Below are 18,509 nucleotides of genomic sequence, written 5' to 3' on the forward strand. Positions count from 1 at the left end.
CTGTGCTCTGGGCATTGCTTTTCTAGTTTGTTGGCCCTGCTGCTCCAGATGTGTATTGTTCCTCCTGGCCTGTCCCTTGTTCCCCTGCCTGCTGTGTATGGGAGATGCCCCGGGGATCTGTCTGTCATGGGGAAGCCCGGCTTGAATGGGATTTGCTTCTTTGTTCTTGGATCTGATGGCCCAGCCACTCCAGAAGGCCACAGGGCTGCACATGAGAGATGGGTTCTCCAGGGTGGGCTCTGCTCCCCTCCTGGGACCCAGCCTCTCCTCCAGCACTCATTCACTCACCCCCAGAGGCTGCGAGGCTGGTCCTGTGAGCACGGCCCGCCCTCCCTTTCTCAGGAAGGAAAGCTATGAGTCAACCTTCAATCTGGTTCTCCTGGCACGGTACCTAGCAGAAATTCCTCAAAGTTGGTGGCATATTGATGGCACCCTCTCCCATTCTCCAGTGCTGAAGCAGATTCCCCCCTATTTTTAGACTCCCTTGGTCCTTTCTGTCACTTTCAGAAGGAGGTAGCTTAGGTGGGAGTTGGACATCTGTGCTCAGCCCCACCATCTTTCCCAAAAGTTTCATAGTTAACATTGTTACCCATACTTTGTACTTGAGCATACAGATATATGGCAAACTCCTGCATATTTCCTTTTCTGTGGCCCCCTTCTAAGTCTCTCATACATACCGGCCCCCATCACATCTGGCACTGTAGTTTGTCCTGGGCACTCTCCCTCTCCCATCTCTCTCCCCCTCAGGTGTCAGTAGCATCCTCTCAATCAGATGAGGGATTCTGTCAAACGTGGTACTGCCGGTCTCAGGGCCGTGAGCACCGTTCCTTGCCAGAGGCTCGTCATCTGGCATCGTAAGCCACGTCCTGGCTTGCAGCAGTATTGATGGAATTTCCCCACATCCTCCTTTCTCTGCCAAAGTTATGACCTTCAAGTGGAAACAGAGAAGAAACTGTCTCTCTGTGCCCAAGTCCACCGGCTCCTTCGGAAGCCTCTCGTTTCACTAGAGAGCCAATTCGGATTCCTTCTGGCCCGCCCAGGCCCTCCCGCATGAATCAGCAGCCGTGGGCAGCCGGCTGTGGCGAGGGAAGGGGTTGCGGGGCCCCCCCACCCATCACTGCTTGGCTGCCCGCCCCAGGAAGATGGCGCATCACACAATTTGCCATATCAAGTCTATGAACAGCTGCCTCCCTGCCCTTCACGGGGAGTCACCAAGCACCACACATCTGCTCCTTCCGGGGACAGCGCAAAGATTCCTCCCACCGCGGTGCCTGTGAATTCGCTGTGGGGTTCCGTGGGGCGCGGAACACCATCTCCAGCACAAAGCCCGTAGCCAGCCTTCACAAGGATACACACCCAAGGAGGTTAGTTTCCTTGGTGCCACCGGCCCTTCCTGCTCTTCTCCAGCCTCCCCTCAGGTTTGCTCCAGCCTCCCCCTCTTGACTCTGTTGCCTCTGATAATAAGGACAGCCATTCACTGAACCTCAGCCGTGGTGGACCCGCGCATGCGTTAGCTTCTCTTAACCTTCCTAAGGGCGTCCAGATGCGGATATGCCCCTTGTACAGATAAGAGGAGCTTGCAGAGAGTCTCCTTGCTCCCTGGAAGTGGCCCAACCCATGGGGCGTAGCCAGTGGTCCAGTCTAGATGCTGCTGATACCCCTGCCTCTCTCCCAGCTCCCTCCCTAGAGGGGAAAATAGAACCATGGCCTCTTTCTTGTAAGTTTAGAGCAGGGAGTCTGCAACTGTGGGCCCATGGGCCAAATCCAGCTCACTGTTTTTCTAAACAAAGTTTTATTGGAACACAGCCATGGCCGCTCTTTTGCACATTGTCTAGGGTTGCTTTTGCAATGTAAAGACAGAGTTGAGGGGCGCCTGGGTGGCTCAGTCGGTTAAGTGGCCAACTTCGGCTCAGATCATGATCTCGCGGTTAGTGAGTTCGAGCCCCACGTCAGGCTCTGTGCTGACAGCTCGGAGCCTGGAGCCTGTTTCGGACTCTGTGTCTCCTTCTCTCTCTGCCTCTCCCCTGCTCACACTCTGTCTCTGAAAAATAAATAAACATTAAAAAAAAATTTTTTTTAAGAGTTGAGCAGTTGTGACTGAGACTGTGTGGCCTGCAGAACCTAAAGTATGTATTGTCTGGCCCTTTACAGATAAAGTTTGCCAACCCCCTGTTTACAGCATGGGCTGTGGAAAGAGACCTGAAAAGTTAAATCCCTGGTTCGCTACATCCTAGCTGTGTGACCCAGGACAAGTGACTCAGTATCCCTGAATCTCATGTTACTTACCCATAAACTGGTCATAATTATACCTTTTGAGCTTATTCCCAGTGGTCAAGAGGAGTAAGGTGGCAAGTCTTGTGGGCTCTGCCAAGGAGGGTTGCTCAGTATGCATGACCTGTCATTGCTACCTTTCTCACTAACCCAGACATGCAGCAGTCTCCACTTTTTCTCTGTGGCTTCCTTTCTGGAACATTCTGGCATTTTTGTCAAAGAACCCTTCATCTTTTCTGATACGGTCTGATACAGACGAAACACAGATGCTTCTTAAGCCTCCTCAGAAGGCTGGGCAGCAGGTGGAAGTGGTGCTCTCCTCTGGCAGTTGAACAGGGAAGGACACTGTTGGTCTCATTCAGCCAGTGCTGACTGAGCCAGCCCATTATACTGGAACCTGACAGGCACTCACAGCCTTGGGCTCTCTCGGGGCTCTTAGCCCAGGGGCAGATGGACAGGATAATAAGCCATGACAATGGCCATAACCGCAGTGCCTCTGGATTCTGGTCCCCTTTGGAAAATTCCCCTTGCACAGTGCAGAGTGGATACCTGTTCCCCGGAATCTCTGGATTCTGCTCCTAGGAAGACTTGTTATAAAAACTGCTTATCTGAGCACAGCTCCAAGCCCCACCCCCAGGCTACGGGCCTGCTCAGCACTGGGATACAGTGGCCACCCCAGGACGCGATCGGCTCACCTGACCCACTGGCTCCCTCCCAGGACACACACTCAGCACCTTGACTGGCTGGGGCTGGCTCCGCGGGCTCCAGGCCAGGGCCAGGGCAAGGGCAGGCTGTCTTTCCTGACATTGCAGGAGCCGTTGATCTTAGCTCCTTTCCATTGGTCCGTGAGGCTGACATTCTCCCCTCGCCGCCTACACTAGGTCAGAGGAGACCTCGTGCTGTGCGCTGTTGTGGGGGTGTGGATGACCCAAAGAACTTCGAGTTCTTCCGCAATAGGGCCAGGAACGCGTGGACCTGGGAGGGAGGAGCACTCAGGAGCAGCTCACTGGAAAACCCAGAAGGACTTCATGGAGGAAGGGCCATTTGCAGTGGGGCTTAAACAGCAAGCAGGACTCTGACAGAAGAGAGCAGAGGTCAGGAGTTTAAAGGGATTAGTGTATGTGCTTGGTGGTAAAAATGATTTACAAGGGTATATGGTAAAACGTGAGGTGAGAAAAATCAGTATACAAAGTTGTTGACACTGTCGACTTCTACGTAAAAGACCTGTTGTATCGGTGAAAGTCCCAGCAGGAAACAGATGGCGTGATCGGAGGGTTGAGGTGAAGGAAGTTTACTTTAGAGGAAGTACTTTGGGCAGGACCAGGGCAACCAACTAGAGCTAATGCAGCACCAGAGTCTCGTGACCCCCCATGTGCCCTGGAGGACAGGGCGGAGGGGGCAGTTACTGGAGGCAGGAGGAGAGGCCGTTTGTGGGGGGCCGGTGGGGAGAGATACCCGGAGATCTCTCGTCCCCTGTCCCACTTCTGCTGGGGCCCCCCATCGGCCGAGCCCATCTGGAAGTAGGAGGAGGACAAGGGGGCTCAAGTGACACGTCCAGAGAAGTCAGATTCTAGAGCAGCAGAGACAGGCTGGAGGGGGTGGGTGCGGGCAGCCGCCACGAGCAGTTAGGCCAGTGGGGTCCGTGTGTTGGGAATATGCGTAGTTGTGTCGCCCTCCTCCTTTGCTCAGACTTATGGTGGAGCGTAGAAGTCACTTTGCCGGTGCAAAGTCTTTGAGTCCCAAGGTCAGAAGTGGTCTGAGCCGGCACGAGGGTCCTATCGCAGGAGAACCCCAAAGAAAGGGAGAACTGCGTTCCTCCAGCTGCCGTGAGCTCTCGGCACGGGAGGCCTGGCACCCAAGGCCTGAGGACAAGGCGCTGGTGTGGGTGAGCCCGGCCAGGGTCAGGTCCCCCAGGAAGGGGTCTCAAGACCTGCAGCGGGAGCACCCGCAGGAGGCAGAGCGGAGGACAGTGAAGTGGACACGAAGTGCGGTTGTAACAGAAGGCGGGCTGGAGCCCAGGGGGCTCTACGGCTAATGCGTCCCTTCAGAGATGTCCCAAATCAGGCACAAAGGCGGGCCGCTCACTGGTGCGGGCTGCCCCGGGGAGGAGTGTGATCGTGGACAAGGCTGCCCCTTTCAGTCACGGGCCAATCCCTCCGGGAGACACACAGCTGCAAGCTGTCAGTAGGCAACCCTCCCAGCAGCCGAGAGAATGGAAGATTCTGGCAACACACCGTAGTGTCTGTTCCAGGGCCCTTGGGAATGAAGGAGTCTCGACTAGCCGGCCGGTAAAACGAGAGCTGAAAGGGCATCCCTTGGCTAGTAGTCCCCAAATGTGTGACGAAGACCCCAGGGTGCTTTACACAGGCACATTCCTGTCTCCCTCCCCTCCTCTCATACCGGAGTTAGAGTCTCTGGGGCGGGGCCTGGGAATCTGTATTTCTACAAAGCCCCCCCCCCCCACCTCCGTGAGGTGCTGTGCACAAGCAGGCATGGGGCCGCTGCTCTTACAAACCCAAACCTAGTGTGGGTGATGCCAGGCTGGAGAGATTTCCTGTTCTGGCAGCTGCTCCAGGCCGAGCCCCGTGCTCCAGGCCAGAATGTCCAGGAATCGGGCCGGGCACTGCCCCCAAGCAGCTGCCAGCTCGAGGGACTCGGTGGCAGTGGGTGGCTTTCTGTGTGGTTACTGTTCTGTTGCTGCTGTCAACGACACGGCTTGGGGCAGCGTCCATCTGGGAGGCAGGAAACTGGGTCTGAATCCAGCTCTGCCCCTAGATGGCTGTGTGATGCGGGGCAAGTCCCTCTCCCTCTCCATACCTCAGTTTCCCCCTCTGTCCAGGGCTGGTGGCTTACTGTGTCAGAGGCGTGGGGAGTGGGTTTGAGGGTGACAGGCCAGCTCTGTCTGCTGGACAGAGTGACCTTGGGGCCAGAAGGTGAAGCACATCTCAGGCATGTGCAGCATCCTCACTGTTGTCACCTGATCTCTATGCCCCACCCCTTGGATGTGCCCAGCGCTGCCTTCTTCTCTCTCCCAAATGTCCTGATTGCTCGCTGTGTGCCCCACGTGGATACCTGGAGAGGCCCCAACACAGTCCAACCCTCAGGCCTCCCGGTCTGGGTGGGGGACCCTCAAGTGAATGAACCCTTCTTGGGTCCTGTCACTGCAGGAGCCACCCTGAGGGGCAGCACTGCCCCCAACCCCTCCTCTCTTCTCCCACTAGCAGCCCTCCTGGACTCGGGGAGGCAGAGACACACGAGTTTGAATCTCAGCCCCCCCAGCTTACTGACCGTAAGGCCTCGAGCAAGCCACTGAACCTTTCAGGCCCCCCATCCGTAAAATGGGGACAACAATGATGTCTGCCCTGTAAGATTGTTGAGGGGGTGGAATGCACCCCAGAGTCATCCTGCTGAGCCCCTGAGTCTGCTTGCTCCGTGAGGGCTTGGAGTGAGGGGCAGGCTCGGGCGCGGTGTGCTCCCCCCCCCACCACCACTAGTCTGCACTCCTGGGGGAAGACGGGAGGCCGTGGAGACTAGAAAGAGGGCTTCAAATTCAGGGGCCATAGGACATCTGGGCAGACCACCGACTTGAGGAAAAAGAGCCCACTTTGCAACACGGGGCTGGACCGAAAGGGCGATGATGCCCCGTGGTCTCTGAGGAGTCCTTCAGCTCCTCCTTGAAAGTGAGAGGGTGGACACTTGGATCCACCCGCTTCTCTGGCCTCTTGAGCTGCCTGGCGCTGTCCTGTTACTGCAGGGGTGAGAATAGTACCCCCGGGGCTGCCCTCAGCACCTCTGCCCTCGTAACTGGAGTAGAGGCTCGAAGATCCGAGACTTTCCTCAGGGTTCCAGCCCTCCCTCCGGCCCCTCCATCTGAGGCCTGAATAGCTCCTATAGCCACCCCACCTCTGCTTGCATAGCAGCAGTGACGGGAAGTTCACTCTCCCGCCGAGGAAGTTCCTTCCACCCTGGTTAAAAAGTGCTCCTCTAAGAGAGCTGAAAGCTACTTCCTGGGGCCCCGGCCATTCCCCTGGGGCTCAGGTGGCACGCTGGCCCCCTTAGTCTCAGTGACAGTACCTCAGGATGTGCTGGTGGGACTTTCTGTCCCTGCGGGCCCTCCCTCCTGTCCCCTCTGCGGCTCCTGGGGTGCCAAGGAGCAGGGGAGGGGCTCTGCATGCCAAGGAGTGGCTCTGCTTTCCACTCCCTCCAGCGCTCTCAGGTGCGGTTTCTCTAATGTCCCCCCTCTTAACTGGATAACATCCCTGTCTTAGTAATACCCAAGTTATTCTAACTAGTGGTCTGGTCCCACAAGCCTGCTGCAATTGAAGCAGTGGGCGCTTTGCAACAGGAACGCTGCCAGACTCCGACGGCTGATTCTGTTCCCCCACAGCTCAGCATAGCCCCACTTCCCAGAGCTAGCGGAGCGACAAGAGTGGCCGGCCAAGGGAAGACGGCTGGCCCCGGGGTTTGTGCAGATCCAAGACGCCTCCTCAGGCAGCCTCGTGCTGGGCCCGAGGGTCCCAGATGGAGGGTGTGTGGACTCTCGGAGCAGTTTCTGGTTAGCCAGAGAATGGTCTGCACGGGACCGTGCACTTTAAAAGAGAGGTCACCACTAGCTTGGCAATGAGGGAAGGCTTCCCGTAGGAGGAGGTGTTTGAAGATGTGTGGAATTTTAAAGTCCGAGCTGATTGTATGAGTTTCCTATTCTGCTATAACAAATCATCACAATTTGTTATATTATGGTAACAAAGCTCGGAAGTTCAGGGGCACCTGGGGGGTTCAGTCAGGTAAGCATCCAACTGTTGGTTTCTGCTCAGGTCATGATCTCACAGTTTGTGATTTTGAGCCCCACATCAGGCTCCGTGCTGACAATACAGAGCCTGCTTGGGATTCCCTCTCTCTCTCTCTCTTCTCTCTCTCTCTGCCCCTCCCCCACTCATTCTCCCTTTCTCTCACACAAAAGTAAATACACTTAAAAATTAAGAAACAAAGCTCAGAGGTTCAAAATCAAGGTGCGGGCTGGACGGGTTGCTTCTGGAGGCTCTAGGGGAGTCTGCTCCCTTGCCTCTTCTAGCTGCTAGAGGCCACTTTCATTCCTTGGCTTGTGGCCCCGCCCCCCGCCTTCATAGCTGGTGGTGGTGTGGTCTCCACCATCTGTCTCCAACCCCTTCTTCTGTTGCCATGCCTGCTTCTGGGACTGCCTCCATCTTTCCCTTATGAAGACCCCTGTGGTTACACTGGGCCCACCTAGACAATCTCAAGTGCTCTCCCCATTTCAAGACCCATAACTTAATCCCATCTGCAGAGGGCCCTTGGCCGTATGAAGTAAAGGATCCAGGAATGAGGCTGTGTGCATCTTTGGGGAGGGGCTCTTATTCCGTGTATCACACTGAAGCATCTGGAATTTCTAAAGCCCTGCAAGGCTGGCTGGTGGTAAGAGGGACCCGAGAGCCGGAGGAGCTTAGTTCCCTTGCATCAGCTGTCCTGCCCGTGTGCAGGTTGGTCTAGGGTGTGCCCCCGCCCTGGAAGGTGGGCGCCGGGGGAGCTCGTGGGGCACCAGGGCAGAGGGCAGTGGCCTGCGGGCTCTCCCCACTCCCTCCGGAGGACTGCTGTGATGGGGCGATGGTGGTGGCGGCTCCAAGGCAGGCGGGAGACGTCCTGGGCACATCTTGGGCACGGGAGCCTGCCGCTGCCCAGCTGTGCCGGCTGGGGTCCCCGTTGCAGCCGCCGTTGCGGCCGGCCAGGCGTCCTCCAGCAGGTGGGGGCTGTCCGAAGGGTTTGGATGTGAGTGGCCGGCAGGCTCAGGTCACAGGTGAGGAGAGCAGAGAACGGCCCCGGGGACTCTGCCCGCCCGCAGGCCCCCCCGGAGGGCACCCCAACACTGTCCCCGGGGCCGGTTCCTGGGCTTTCAGGCTGAGGCATCGGGCCGGCTGCTGGCATTTGGCTCATCCCTGCAAGACCGTCTCCGACGTCCGCCGCATGAACTCTTAAGCTGGAAGGAGCTCGGGTACTGACCCTCTCTCTGCCTCTAAGCCTAGCAGGCATCACACCCGACCCTGGAAGGGAAACAAAGCCCTCCCCTCGCGGGGCTGCCCTGCTAGTTGAGGGGGCGGACGTGACGTGACAGCCCCCGTTCTCCTGGCCAGCGCTCTGCCAGCGAGCTCAGGGCCAGCAGCCTGCACCGCTGAGCCTGCCCCCGGGGCCCCCGCATCCCCGGACACCGCAGCTCCCCATCGTCTTCTTGTTTTCCCGCTCTGGGGAGCCCTCAGGAAGTGAGGAGGGCTGATTTCCCTGGGACAGACGCGTGGCTGTCAAGTAGAGGGAAACCTTACCTGTGACAGGAGGCATAGGCAGGCCAGGGAGCCCGGCGGCTCCAGGGATTGGACACGCGAGGGGCCAGGTCCCGGGAGGCCCCAGGTGTATTTGTTTCTGTGGCTGCCATAAGAAATCACCAGACACTGCGAGGCTTCAAGCAACCGAAATTCCTTCTCTCACAGTCCTGGAGCCAAGGGTCTAAAAGCAAGGTGTCAGCAGGGCCCTGCTCCTGCCAAATGCTCCCGGGGAGGGTCCCCCATGGCCTCTTCCAGCCTCTGGTGGCTCCGTGTGTTCCCTGGCTGGTGGCTGAATCATTCCAGCGCCTACCCCTGTCTCCACAGGCCTTCTCCCTCGCATCTGCGTGTCCCGAATCCCCTTCCCCCCTTTGTTAGAGGGACACCCGGGCCCCAGCCAGGTAGTCCAGGATGACCTCATCTCACGATGCTTAAGTGAACGACATCTGCAAAGACACTTTCCAAATAAGGTCACATTCACAGATTCTGCCATTTAGGACTTGGACATTCCTCTTTGGGGGTCACATTGGCTCTGCAGTGGAAACACACAGGTGTCCCACACACGGGTGGTCTTCACATGGACACAGTTGTGCACATACCCCCAGCTATTACCCTGTGCGAGTGCCACATGCGTGCAGGAGAGCTAATACATGTTTACGTGTGAACTTGCCCTTGTGAAAAAATTTCACTTGTATTCAACTGTGGTTATAGCTTATTAAGAGCTTACATTTCTAGAAATCTGAAAGCTAGATGACTCTGTTTTGTTTTGTTTTGTTTTTTAAAGAAACTATTTCAGGCTCCCTGGGTGGCTCAGTCGGTTTGGCATCTGACTCTTGATTTTGGCTCAGGTCATGTTCTCATGGTTCAGGGTTTTGAGTCCCGAGTCACTGACAGCACAGAGCCTGCTTGGAATTTTCTCTGTTTGTCTGTCTGTCTGCCTCTCTCTCTCTCTCTCTCTCCCTCTCTCTGCCCCTCCCCCACTAGCGTACACTCACACACACATCCTCACTCGCTCTCTCTTTCTCGCTCTCAAAAATAAATAAATAAACTTAAAAAAATTTAAAAGGAACCCTCTCTTCAGTGCATGTTCACAAGTTTGGAAAAGTGGAAATACAACCACATGGATGAATTTCTATGGGAATTTAAGTGCATGCCCCAAATCTTTGAAAAACTTCAGAGCTGCAGAGGGCTACTTTGACAAATTCAAAAAGGCAAAGTAGGGGCAGGTGGAATTTTGAAACACTTGTTTTCTTAGAACCACATGCACTGGTGGTGAGAGAAAACTCCCTTCTCTGAGAAAACCCCCTTCTCTAATATCTCAACCAGTTTCTTCTTGCACACCCCTGATGATGGGGAGCTCACTACCTACCAAAGCAGCCTTCTCCATCATTAGGACCTTTTTTTGGCTTTGGGCTAAAGTTTTGCTTTCCGGAACCATTTACCTGTTGGTCCCTGCCTCTGCCATGCAGGTGCCCACAACCAGGCTCCCTCACCTCCACATGAGAGCCCTTTAGAGTTTGAACCCAGCCATCGCTTCCTACCTTGGTCTTCTAGTCTCTGGGCTAATTTTTTAATTAGCTTAAATTAATGGTGGTTCCTGGGGAGCTCCAGCCCCAGTAAAAGTGACCTGAATTATTCAAAGATTTGAGTGTTTCAAATGCCTGTTTATCCTAATTAGCATCTTAACTACATTGGTGCCCTCTGCCTCTAACGAGCCACATTTTAACATGTTCCATATTTTAATGAATTTTACTTGAATGAACTGTTTAATCAAATGAAGACACATTTCATGAATGAATAGAAGTAAATCTATAATTATACGCTTTAGTCAGGTAAAAGGAGTGACACTTTGGCACAATCCAGCGCTATATATAGCGAGTGCATTTGAATGACAAAGTAGGTTACCTCCACTTCCATAGGAGAGCTGGGAACTCGCTTTGCTCTCAAGTTCGTTTTGTAACCTAATTAGAATTTTCAAAGAGTTGTAAAGTGCATGTGGCGCAGATCTGGTTCTCCCCATCTTTACCTGGATCTCTGCCTTTCTAGATGATTCCTCAGCTGGTGCATGCAGCAGCCTCGTTAGGGAAGGCAGCCGGGGTACTACTGGCCACAGAAGCCAAGGGGTCCTAGAGTGTCTGATGCTCTCCGTGGCATCCACTTTGCATTCCACATCCTCCATCAGTGTCTTCACTGCCTGCGACGTGTGGCCAGAACGTGATACCTTACGGTCATGACAATACAATGCTTTCCTCTTCTGCCTTTACTTACTGTTTCTCTCTTCTGTCTTGTCCCTCCTTTCCTTCTTTTCGTTCTTGTGTCTGACATAGTCAGGACCTGCTCGTGGCCCTGGGGAGGGGAGGGGCAGGAATGGAAGGATCTGGGGGTGTAAAATGAGACATAGCTATGGGATGGGGCAGGGGAGGGCAGAGGAGGGGTGTGGGAAGCTGTATAGGAAGACGGTGCCCTGGACCTGGAGAAAGTGGGGACAGTGACATGGGGGGTGTTCAGACAGGCTGGCAACTCAGCTGTGAGCCTGAAGGTCCTGTTGCTCTTACCCCTAAAGTGTGTGGTTTCTATCTTCAGCTGCACGTTGGAACCCCCTGGAGGCATCTAAAAATGCTGATGCCTGGATGCTAGTCCACAGATTCTAATTGGTTTAGGATGTCGCCAGGGCACCGGTATTTTTTAAAACTCCCCAGGTGGTTCTAATAGGTCGTCCAGAAGGCTTCAGGTGACTGCAGCCCCAATACCTTGACTACAATGAAGACCCTGAGCCAGAGCCACCCAGCTAAGTTGCTCCTGCATTCCTGACCCATGACAACTGTGTCGGATAATAAGTGTGTCTTGTTTGAAGCTACCAAGCTTTGGGATACTTTGTTACACAGCAATGGCTGACTGATACAGATTATTAGTTATTCCAGATGTGCCCCTAAGTGGGTCGCTTCTTGCCCTTCACCAGTGTGTCCACCTTCCAGAATCTCTCACCTAGATGGTTGCTGGAGCTGCCTCACTGGCCTTCCTGTTCCCCAACTGCCTCTGCCCCCTCACTGGCCCCATGGCAGCCTGAAACAGGGTTCTGGTCATGTCACTCCTCCTCGAAACCTTGTAGCAGCTTCCCACTGTGCATAGGCTCAAGACCAGCCTCTTTGATGTAAATTATGAGACTCTCATGACCTATTCCTCATTTCATGCTCACAGCCTCTCCCCCTTCCCTAGCCCATGCTCTGCTGTAGCCCAGCCTGGCTCTTCTAGCTTTTCACTACTCTCTCCCACCACAGGACCTTTGCATGTGCTCAACCTGGAGTCCTTCTCCTGCCTTACCTCCTGGCCTGGGTCCAACTCCACCATTACAGCTTCTCCCAGAGCATGTTCCTGAATGTGAGAGCCCTTGTCTTGGTGGGGCCCAGGGTGATCATCTTATTGTTTCCCCCACCCACTAGCTAGAGACCCAGGACTGTGAATGATTTTGCTCCCTCTCAGAGCCCTAGTCTTACCTCACATGGTGCATGGAATAAATGTCAATATCACGAATGAATGAATGAATGAATGAATGAATGAGAGATTAAGAGAATAAATGAGAGACTGTCAAGAACAAACAGGGGCCCCACTCTAGAATAACCAGAGCACTAAGTAGCTGTCCAGAAAGAGACTTAAGCCCATAGGCCAGGCAGTACCTGGCATCAGAGGGAACTCCAGCCTCGGGAATGAAGCAGGAGCCCAGATTGAGAGCCTGAGATTGAGGAAGCTCTCTAGCCACTTGATGTACCTATTCCTCTGTCTCCTTTTCCTCCTCCAACCTGTCTGCTTCTCCCCCCGCGTCACACAAGAGGGATAAAGACTGGCTGTGTCCCCGAAGCACTTTGTCAGCTAGAGGAGCGAGGCCACTGTGATGGCTTTATTCAAGTGACAAGTCCCTATCCTCCCTCCCCCATGGCCCCGTGACCCAGCTGGGAGGGAGACTGAGCATATACCTACTGGGCCTGCTGTTCAGATGGCTGGTGTGACCTGACGGGGTTTTCTCCACGCACACCCTGAGCGGGACTGTCCCCAAGGCTCTGGGCTTTTCCCCAGAGCTGCTGATCCTGCCTAGCTCTTGACTTCTTTCAAGATGGACTACCCTGGAGCTTCAAGTCCGAGTTTCAATGTTAAAATTCTTAGATTTGGATCTTGGATTCCCAAGCCTGCGTGGGATCCTTTAGGAGACACATCCCTGGTAAGCTTTCCAGTCTCCAGCCCCCTGGCTCCACGGCCTCCCCGAAGGTTCCTAGCCAGGCCCCTCTCCTCTGAGCCTGAGCCTCTTTGTCGCTATCCCTTGTAAAGGTGACCAGAACTGAGCCCAGCATCTCAGGTGTGGACTGACATGGACAGAGGGACAGACCAGAGGGCAACTGCCCCGTCCTTCATTCTAGATTCTAGATGTGATGCCTTGTAATGTGGCTCCCGGTCCTGCTCACTCTCTTGGCAGCTGCCTTCCTCAGTTAACACATCTGGTCTTCTAATCAAGGGGGAGATATCCATGCCAGTGGGAACGTTTCTCGCGCTATGATCAACGATTGTTGTAAAACTTACCCTGCTTCCTTGAAGACGGTGGTTTTCAAACTTGAGCGCACATCAAAATTGCCTGGAGGGCTGAGTAGACACGGATTGCTGGACACAGCTTCTGATCCAGTAGGTCTGGGGTGGGGGCCGAGAATTTGCATTTCTAGCACATTCCCAGGTGATGCTGGGGCCACGCTTTGAGAACCACTGCTTTAGGGATATGCTTTCTGGCACAACTTCATATCCACAGTCTATGCCAGTTCTGGAGGCAGGGTGGGGGTGGGGGAGGGGAAATCAGCAACTTGCCATCAAGCCTATCTTAGATTCTGTAGTCCTGGGGGTCTGACCCACCATGTTCCTGTGTGGCATCAAGTGGCTTGGCGTCCTTGGAACTCTTGTAGCCTGAGCTCCTATCCACCGCTCCGGAAGCAGAGAGAGTTCTCCCCTCAGGTGGCCTCCACCCTGTGAGCTGGCCCCAAGGCCCCAGCTTGGACTAGACCCTCCTAATTGTTTTTCTCACACACCGGGGCCCAGCTGCTGGCAGTCCTGGCCTTTCCTTCCAGGTAATGGGACAGCCTTCCTCTCTGTCCCATCCATACCCATCCATGCAAATGAGGCCCCCAGTGGGACCCCAGCTATACTGGACTCTTTGTGTGCATGCACGCGTGTGTGTGTGTGTGTGTGTGTGTGTGTGTTATTTTCTTGGAAATTAAGAGCCATTCTTTCCCAGAAGAATGTATTTCTGCTTTTACACTGAATGAAGAGATCGGATTTGCTGGGTAGAAATGCAGCTTATAGCGAGCTGCAAAAAGACACTGGCCCCATTAAACAAGAGATACCTGCAGTTCCAGAAGGAAAAATAGGCATTTACAAATTTATGTAGTCCATCTCTGACCAGTGAACTGAATGGCCCTCCTAGCCACACGAGGGTGTGGATCTTTTTTTCCTTATGAGTTACATCAATGATATTATTTCGTTTCCATGCTTTGGTTACTTAAAACTACCATGTATTACTGATTTCCTCCACTTGCTTTCTCTGAAAGGGTCCATTAGAATAAATACTTGAGCTGAGCTCAGACTTCTTGGTGCTAAAATTACGGTGGCTGATCGCACCACCATCTGTTCTGACCTGTTCTGGCTCATCAGGCTTCCAGAACTGTCCACAGCTGGCAGGCTTCAGAAGAACCAGCCTGGGAGCATGCGGAGAGCACAGGGCTGGGCGCGACACTTCAGGTTCCTCATTTGTGAAATTAGCGGCAGAATGAGATGACCTCCAGGGTGTTTTTGTTTTGTTTGTTTTGAGTTCTGATTGCCTAAAACCTAGTTGATTTGCCATAATTAAACACAGCTTTCATGCACGTTCTTATCCACAGATAGATACCCCAAGCCCGTGGCTGCTTCCGTGCCTTGCCTTAAGCCTGGACATGATCACTCCAGTTTTATTTTTTTTTTTTAATGTTTGCTTATTTTTGAGAGATAGAGACATAGCATGAGTGAGGGAGGGGCAGAGAGGGAAGCACAGAATCCGAAGCAGGCTCCAGGCTCTGAGCTAGCTGTCAGCACAGAGCCCGACGCGGGGCTCAAACTCACAAACCATGAGATCATGACCTGAGCCAAAGCCGGACGCTCAACTGACTGAGCCTCACATGCGCCCCGATCGTTCCAGCTTTTAAGCAGCATAAGGAACTTTATCGGTTACAGAGTCATTCCACATCCTCAGCATTTTTGCTGGGCCCTCAGACAACCCTGTAAGTTACATGCTGTATTACCTGCAGTTCAGAGGTGCAAAGACTGAGCCCCAAGAGAGCTCTGGCAGCTGCCCGAGTTTGGGCGGCAAGTCAGCAGAGGGCTGCTGTGCGTGTCCGTGATGTGTGCGTCAGCTACGCTGCCTCCAGCAGGGGTGACTTTGCACATTTTCTGTGTTTAGTAACTGTCGTCGCTCCACAACACCCCCGACACACAAAACTAACAGCGGATCTCCACCTGCATCCAGAAAGGATTTGTGGCAGCAGAAATAAACTGTAATGACAAAGTCAACATTTTTCCCCCGGTCAACTGGTTCCCAGTCTTCCATCAAAACAGAGGTAAAAAACCAAGGACAGGCACTGACTGCGACAGGTGTCCTTCTTTGTATCAGACATTTATCTCAGGGTATTTCAGGCATTCAGCAAACAAAGAACAGCAAACACCCAGACTCACTACTCAGAGTTAATTCATTCACATTTTGCTCTGTTTATGTCCTGTTCTCTTAAAGAAATAAAATACAGCAGTTCCTGCCGAAGCCCTCGGTTCCCCTTCCCGGTGACCGTCCTGTCACATTTAGGGCCAAATTATTTGAACACACTTTGATACGTACGTTGGGAGAATCTACCAATTGTTGAAACAAGAAGTGTTTTTGTGTTTTTTTTACTGTGATAAAATATACATCACATGAAATTTACCATTTTAGCCATTTTTAAGTGTCCAGTTCGGTGGCCTTGAGTACATTCACAGTGCTGTGCGGCCAGTACCACCACCGGCCCCCACATCTTTCCATCTTCCCAAACAGACTCTATCCATCACACGCTGACTCCCCACTCCCTCCTCCCCAGCCCATGGTGGCCGCTGGTCTACTTCCTGTCTCCGTGAATCTGACCCCTCCAGAGACCTCCTGTAAGCAGCGTCACACAGTGTTTGTCTTTTTGTATCTGGCCCCCTTCACTTACATAGTGTCTTCATTTCATCCATGATGTAGCATGCATCAGCTCTTCATTCCTTTCTCTTTTCTTTTTTCATTGTTTCTTTTTGAGAGACAGAGACAGAACATGAGCAGGGGTGGGGCAGAGAGAGAGAGAGAGGGAGAAACGGAATCTGAAGCAGGCTCTGGGCTCTGAGCCATCAGCACAGAGCCCGATGCGGGGCTCGAACCCATGAACCGTGAGATCATGACCTGAGCTGAAGTCGGACCCTTAACCGACTGAGCCACCCCAGTACCCCAGCTCTTCACTCCTTTCTGAGGCTGGATAATGCTCCGCCATGTCTTTATCCCTTTGCTTCTCCCTTCATCCATCAGTTGACACTTGGGTTGCCTTCATCGCTTGGCTTTTGTGAAGAACGCTGCTGTGACCGTGGATGTACAAATATATCTTTAAGATCCTGCTTTCAGCTCTTTTGAGAATATACCCAGAAGTGGAATGCTGGATTGGGTAGTGATCTGTGCTTGGTTTTTGAGGGACTGCCATACTGTTTCCACAGCGGCTGTACCGTCTGAGGCACTCAGTGTGTCTACATCTGCGCCAAGGCCGGCTGTCTCCTGTGTTTTGATAATAACCGTCCTAACAGGTGTGAACACGAGGTGCTTGTAAGCATCAGCTTCTCTTAAGGAAAAGGAAACAGAAGCCCTGAGGCAGGGGGGGGCACACAGAGATGCAGAGGTCACAGGCAAGTCAGCAACAGAGCAGGACCTAAAACCTTGGGTCCCCAGCCCCCACCTGGTAGTTGTTGCTGAAACACACAGTCTGGTTTCCACTGCTCTGTGTCAGAGGGTGGGCAGCCACGGCCACGGGACAGACACNGAGGCCCAGAGACAGGGTACAAGGGAAGCAGACACCAGGCCTGTGTGTGACACTGCAGCCCTTCGAGCCCCTGCAGATGAGGACACGGTAGCTTGGGATGGCCTGCTGGTGGCCGGTGGATCCACCCATGCTGCCCCCACCCCTGAGGCTGTGTGGTCTGAGGGTCTAGCCGGGCTGTGGGGTCGGGGGTCCCAGAGCAGCGCAGTGCCTGCTCGGCGGGGAGCAGCAGCCTGTGGGGCTGGGGGTGGACGGAGGAGCCCGATGCCGTGAGATGTTCTCCTGCTGCGCAGGGCAGCATCTCCCCAGGGTGGGCACTTGAAATAGCTTCCTGTGCCTCAGAGGCCCAGCGACTTCTGTGGACTTTAAAGTTTAAAGAGCTTTTGTGTGTGGAGCAGAGGCACTCGTTGAAGGTCTGCAGAGAAATTAGGGCTGGAACTGGGTGCTCCGCTCATCAACCAGCTAGCTCCACCGGAAGTAGGAGTGCCATTACCAATGATGGAAATAGCAGCCCACCTGTCCAGGGCCCCGACTGAGAGCCAGGTGCCGATGCGGAGCCCTTGACCTCCACTGGCTCATTCAGCCCTCCCCAGAGCCCTCCGACAGAGAGTCTTTGCATCCCAGTATCTCAGGTGAGGATCATGAGTCTCAAAGAGGTTAAGGATTACCCCAAGTCGCCCAGCTGGAAAGCGGTGGGTTGGATTCAAGGCTGGATCTGGACGACTAGGTCTCTCCACCGCCCCACACAGCTGCCGCCAGGAAGGATGACAGCATCGCATAAGCCGGGGGAGGGGGGACAGAGCCCAGTCTGTCTGTTGGCAAAGGAGTCCTTCTGGGGGAAGCACTCGTCCCCCACAGACCTGCATGACTCCTTCTCCAGCCTTCTTCTCATCTTTGCCCAGTTGTTCGCTTTTTCCAGAGGCCTTCCCTGCATGCTTCATTTAGAAGTTAAATCCTGCCCACTTTCTGCTGATTTTCTCCACCTCCCTGATGGACATCTGTATTCATTTCCGAGGGCTATTGTAACAAAGTACCACAAACTGGGTGGCTTAATCAACACGAATGTATTCTCCCACATTCTGGAGGCCCGAAGTTCAAGACCAAGGTGTTGGCAAGGCCGTGCTGTCTAGAAGGTCATGGGGCTATCCCCTGCCTTTCCCTTCGCTTCTGGTATTACCAGCAAGTCTTAGTGTCCCCTTGTCTGGCAGCTGTGTAACTGCAGTCCCTGTTTCGTATGGCATGTGCCCCTTTCCTTTCACATCATCTTCTTATTAGGATATTGGTCGTGTTGCATTACAAGTCTGCCCTACTCCAATATGACCTCATCTTAACTAATTGCATCTGCAGTGACCTTGTGTTCAAATAAGGTCACATCTCAAGGTATTGGGGATTCAACATATCTTTGGGGGCCACAATTCAACCCATCACAACATCTGACCGACTATTCATTTTGCCTAGTTGTTTTATCATCTGTCTCCCCCCCCCCCCACTGGAACATAAGCTCTCAGAGGCAACAGTCTCTATCTCCTGTGCTCACTGATTTATTCCCCATCACCCAGAACCAAATTAATTTGACTGTGTGTAAATAATATACCAAGCCGGGACAGACAAAGCCAACAGAGAACACAAGGATAGAATACTCAGCAATAGAGTAAACCAACTAACTTCTGGAAAGCTTGGAGAAGAAGCAAATCTCTGGTTTATTGTGGGATAAGATAGAGAAGGATGTTCAGAGGACAAGGGAGAAAACTAAATACCAAATAGCAGAATTCAGATCTGCATCGGAAGTATTAGAGAGCAAGGCTCATGCCAAGAAAAATAA

General features: G+C 53.5%; 1 protein-coding gene across 1 annotated transcript in view; it reads left to right on the forward strand.

Moving 5' to 3' along the window:
- Positions 1-18,509, forward strand: part of GABBR2 (gamma-aminobutyric acid type B receptor subunit 2) — a 351,725-nt gene that overhangs the window by 161,579 nt on the left and 171,637 nt on the right. Inside the window, exons 4-6 of the mRNA XM_077756059.1 lie at positions 7,993-8,052; positions 8,415-8,540; positions 8,925-8,998. Of these exons, the coding sequence (XP_077612185.1) occupies positions 7,993-8,052; positions 8,415-8,540; positions 8,925-8,998 (260 nt within the window). The remainder of the gene's footprint in view (positions 1-7,992; positions 8,053-8,414; positions 8,541-8,924; positions 8,999-18,509) is intronic.

The sequence above is a fragment of the Crocuta crocuta genome, unplaced genomic scaffold, assembly GCF_008692635.1.
Source record: "Crocuta crocuta isolate KB4526 unplaced genomic scaffold, BGI_CrCroc_1.0 scaffold431, whole genome shotgun sequence".
Taxonomy (NCBI): domain Eukaryota; kingdom Metazoa; phylum Chordata; class Mammalia; order Carnivora; family Hyaenidae; genus Crocuta; species Crocuta crocuta.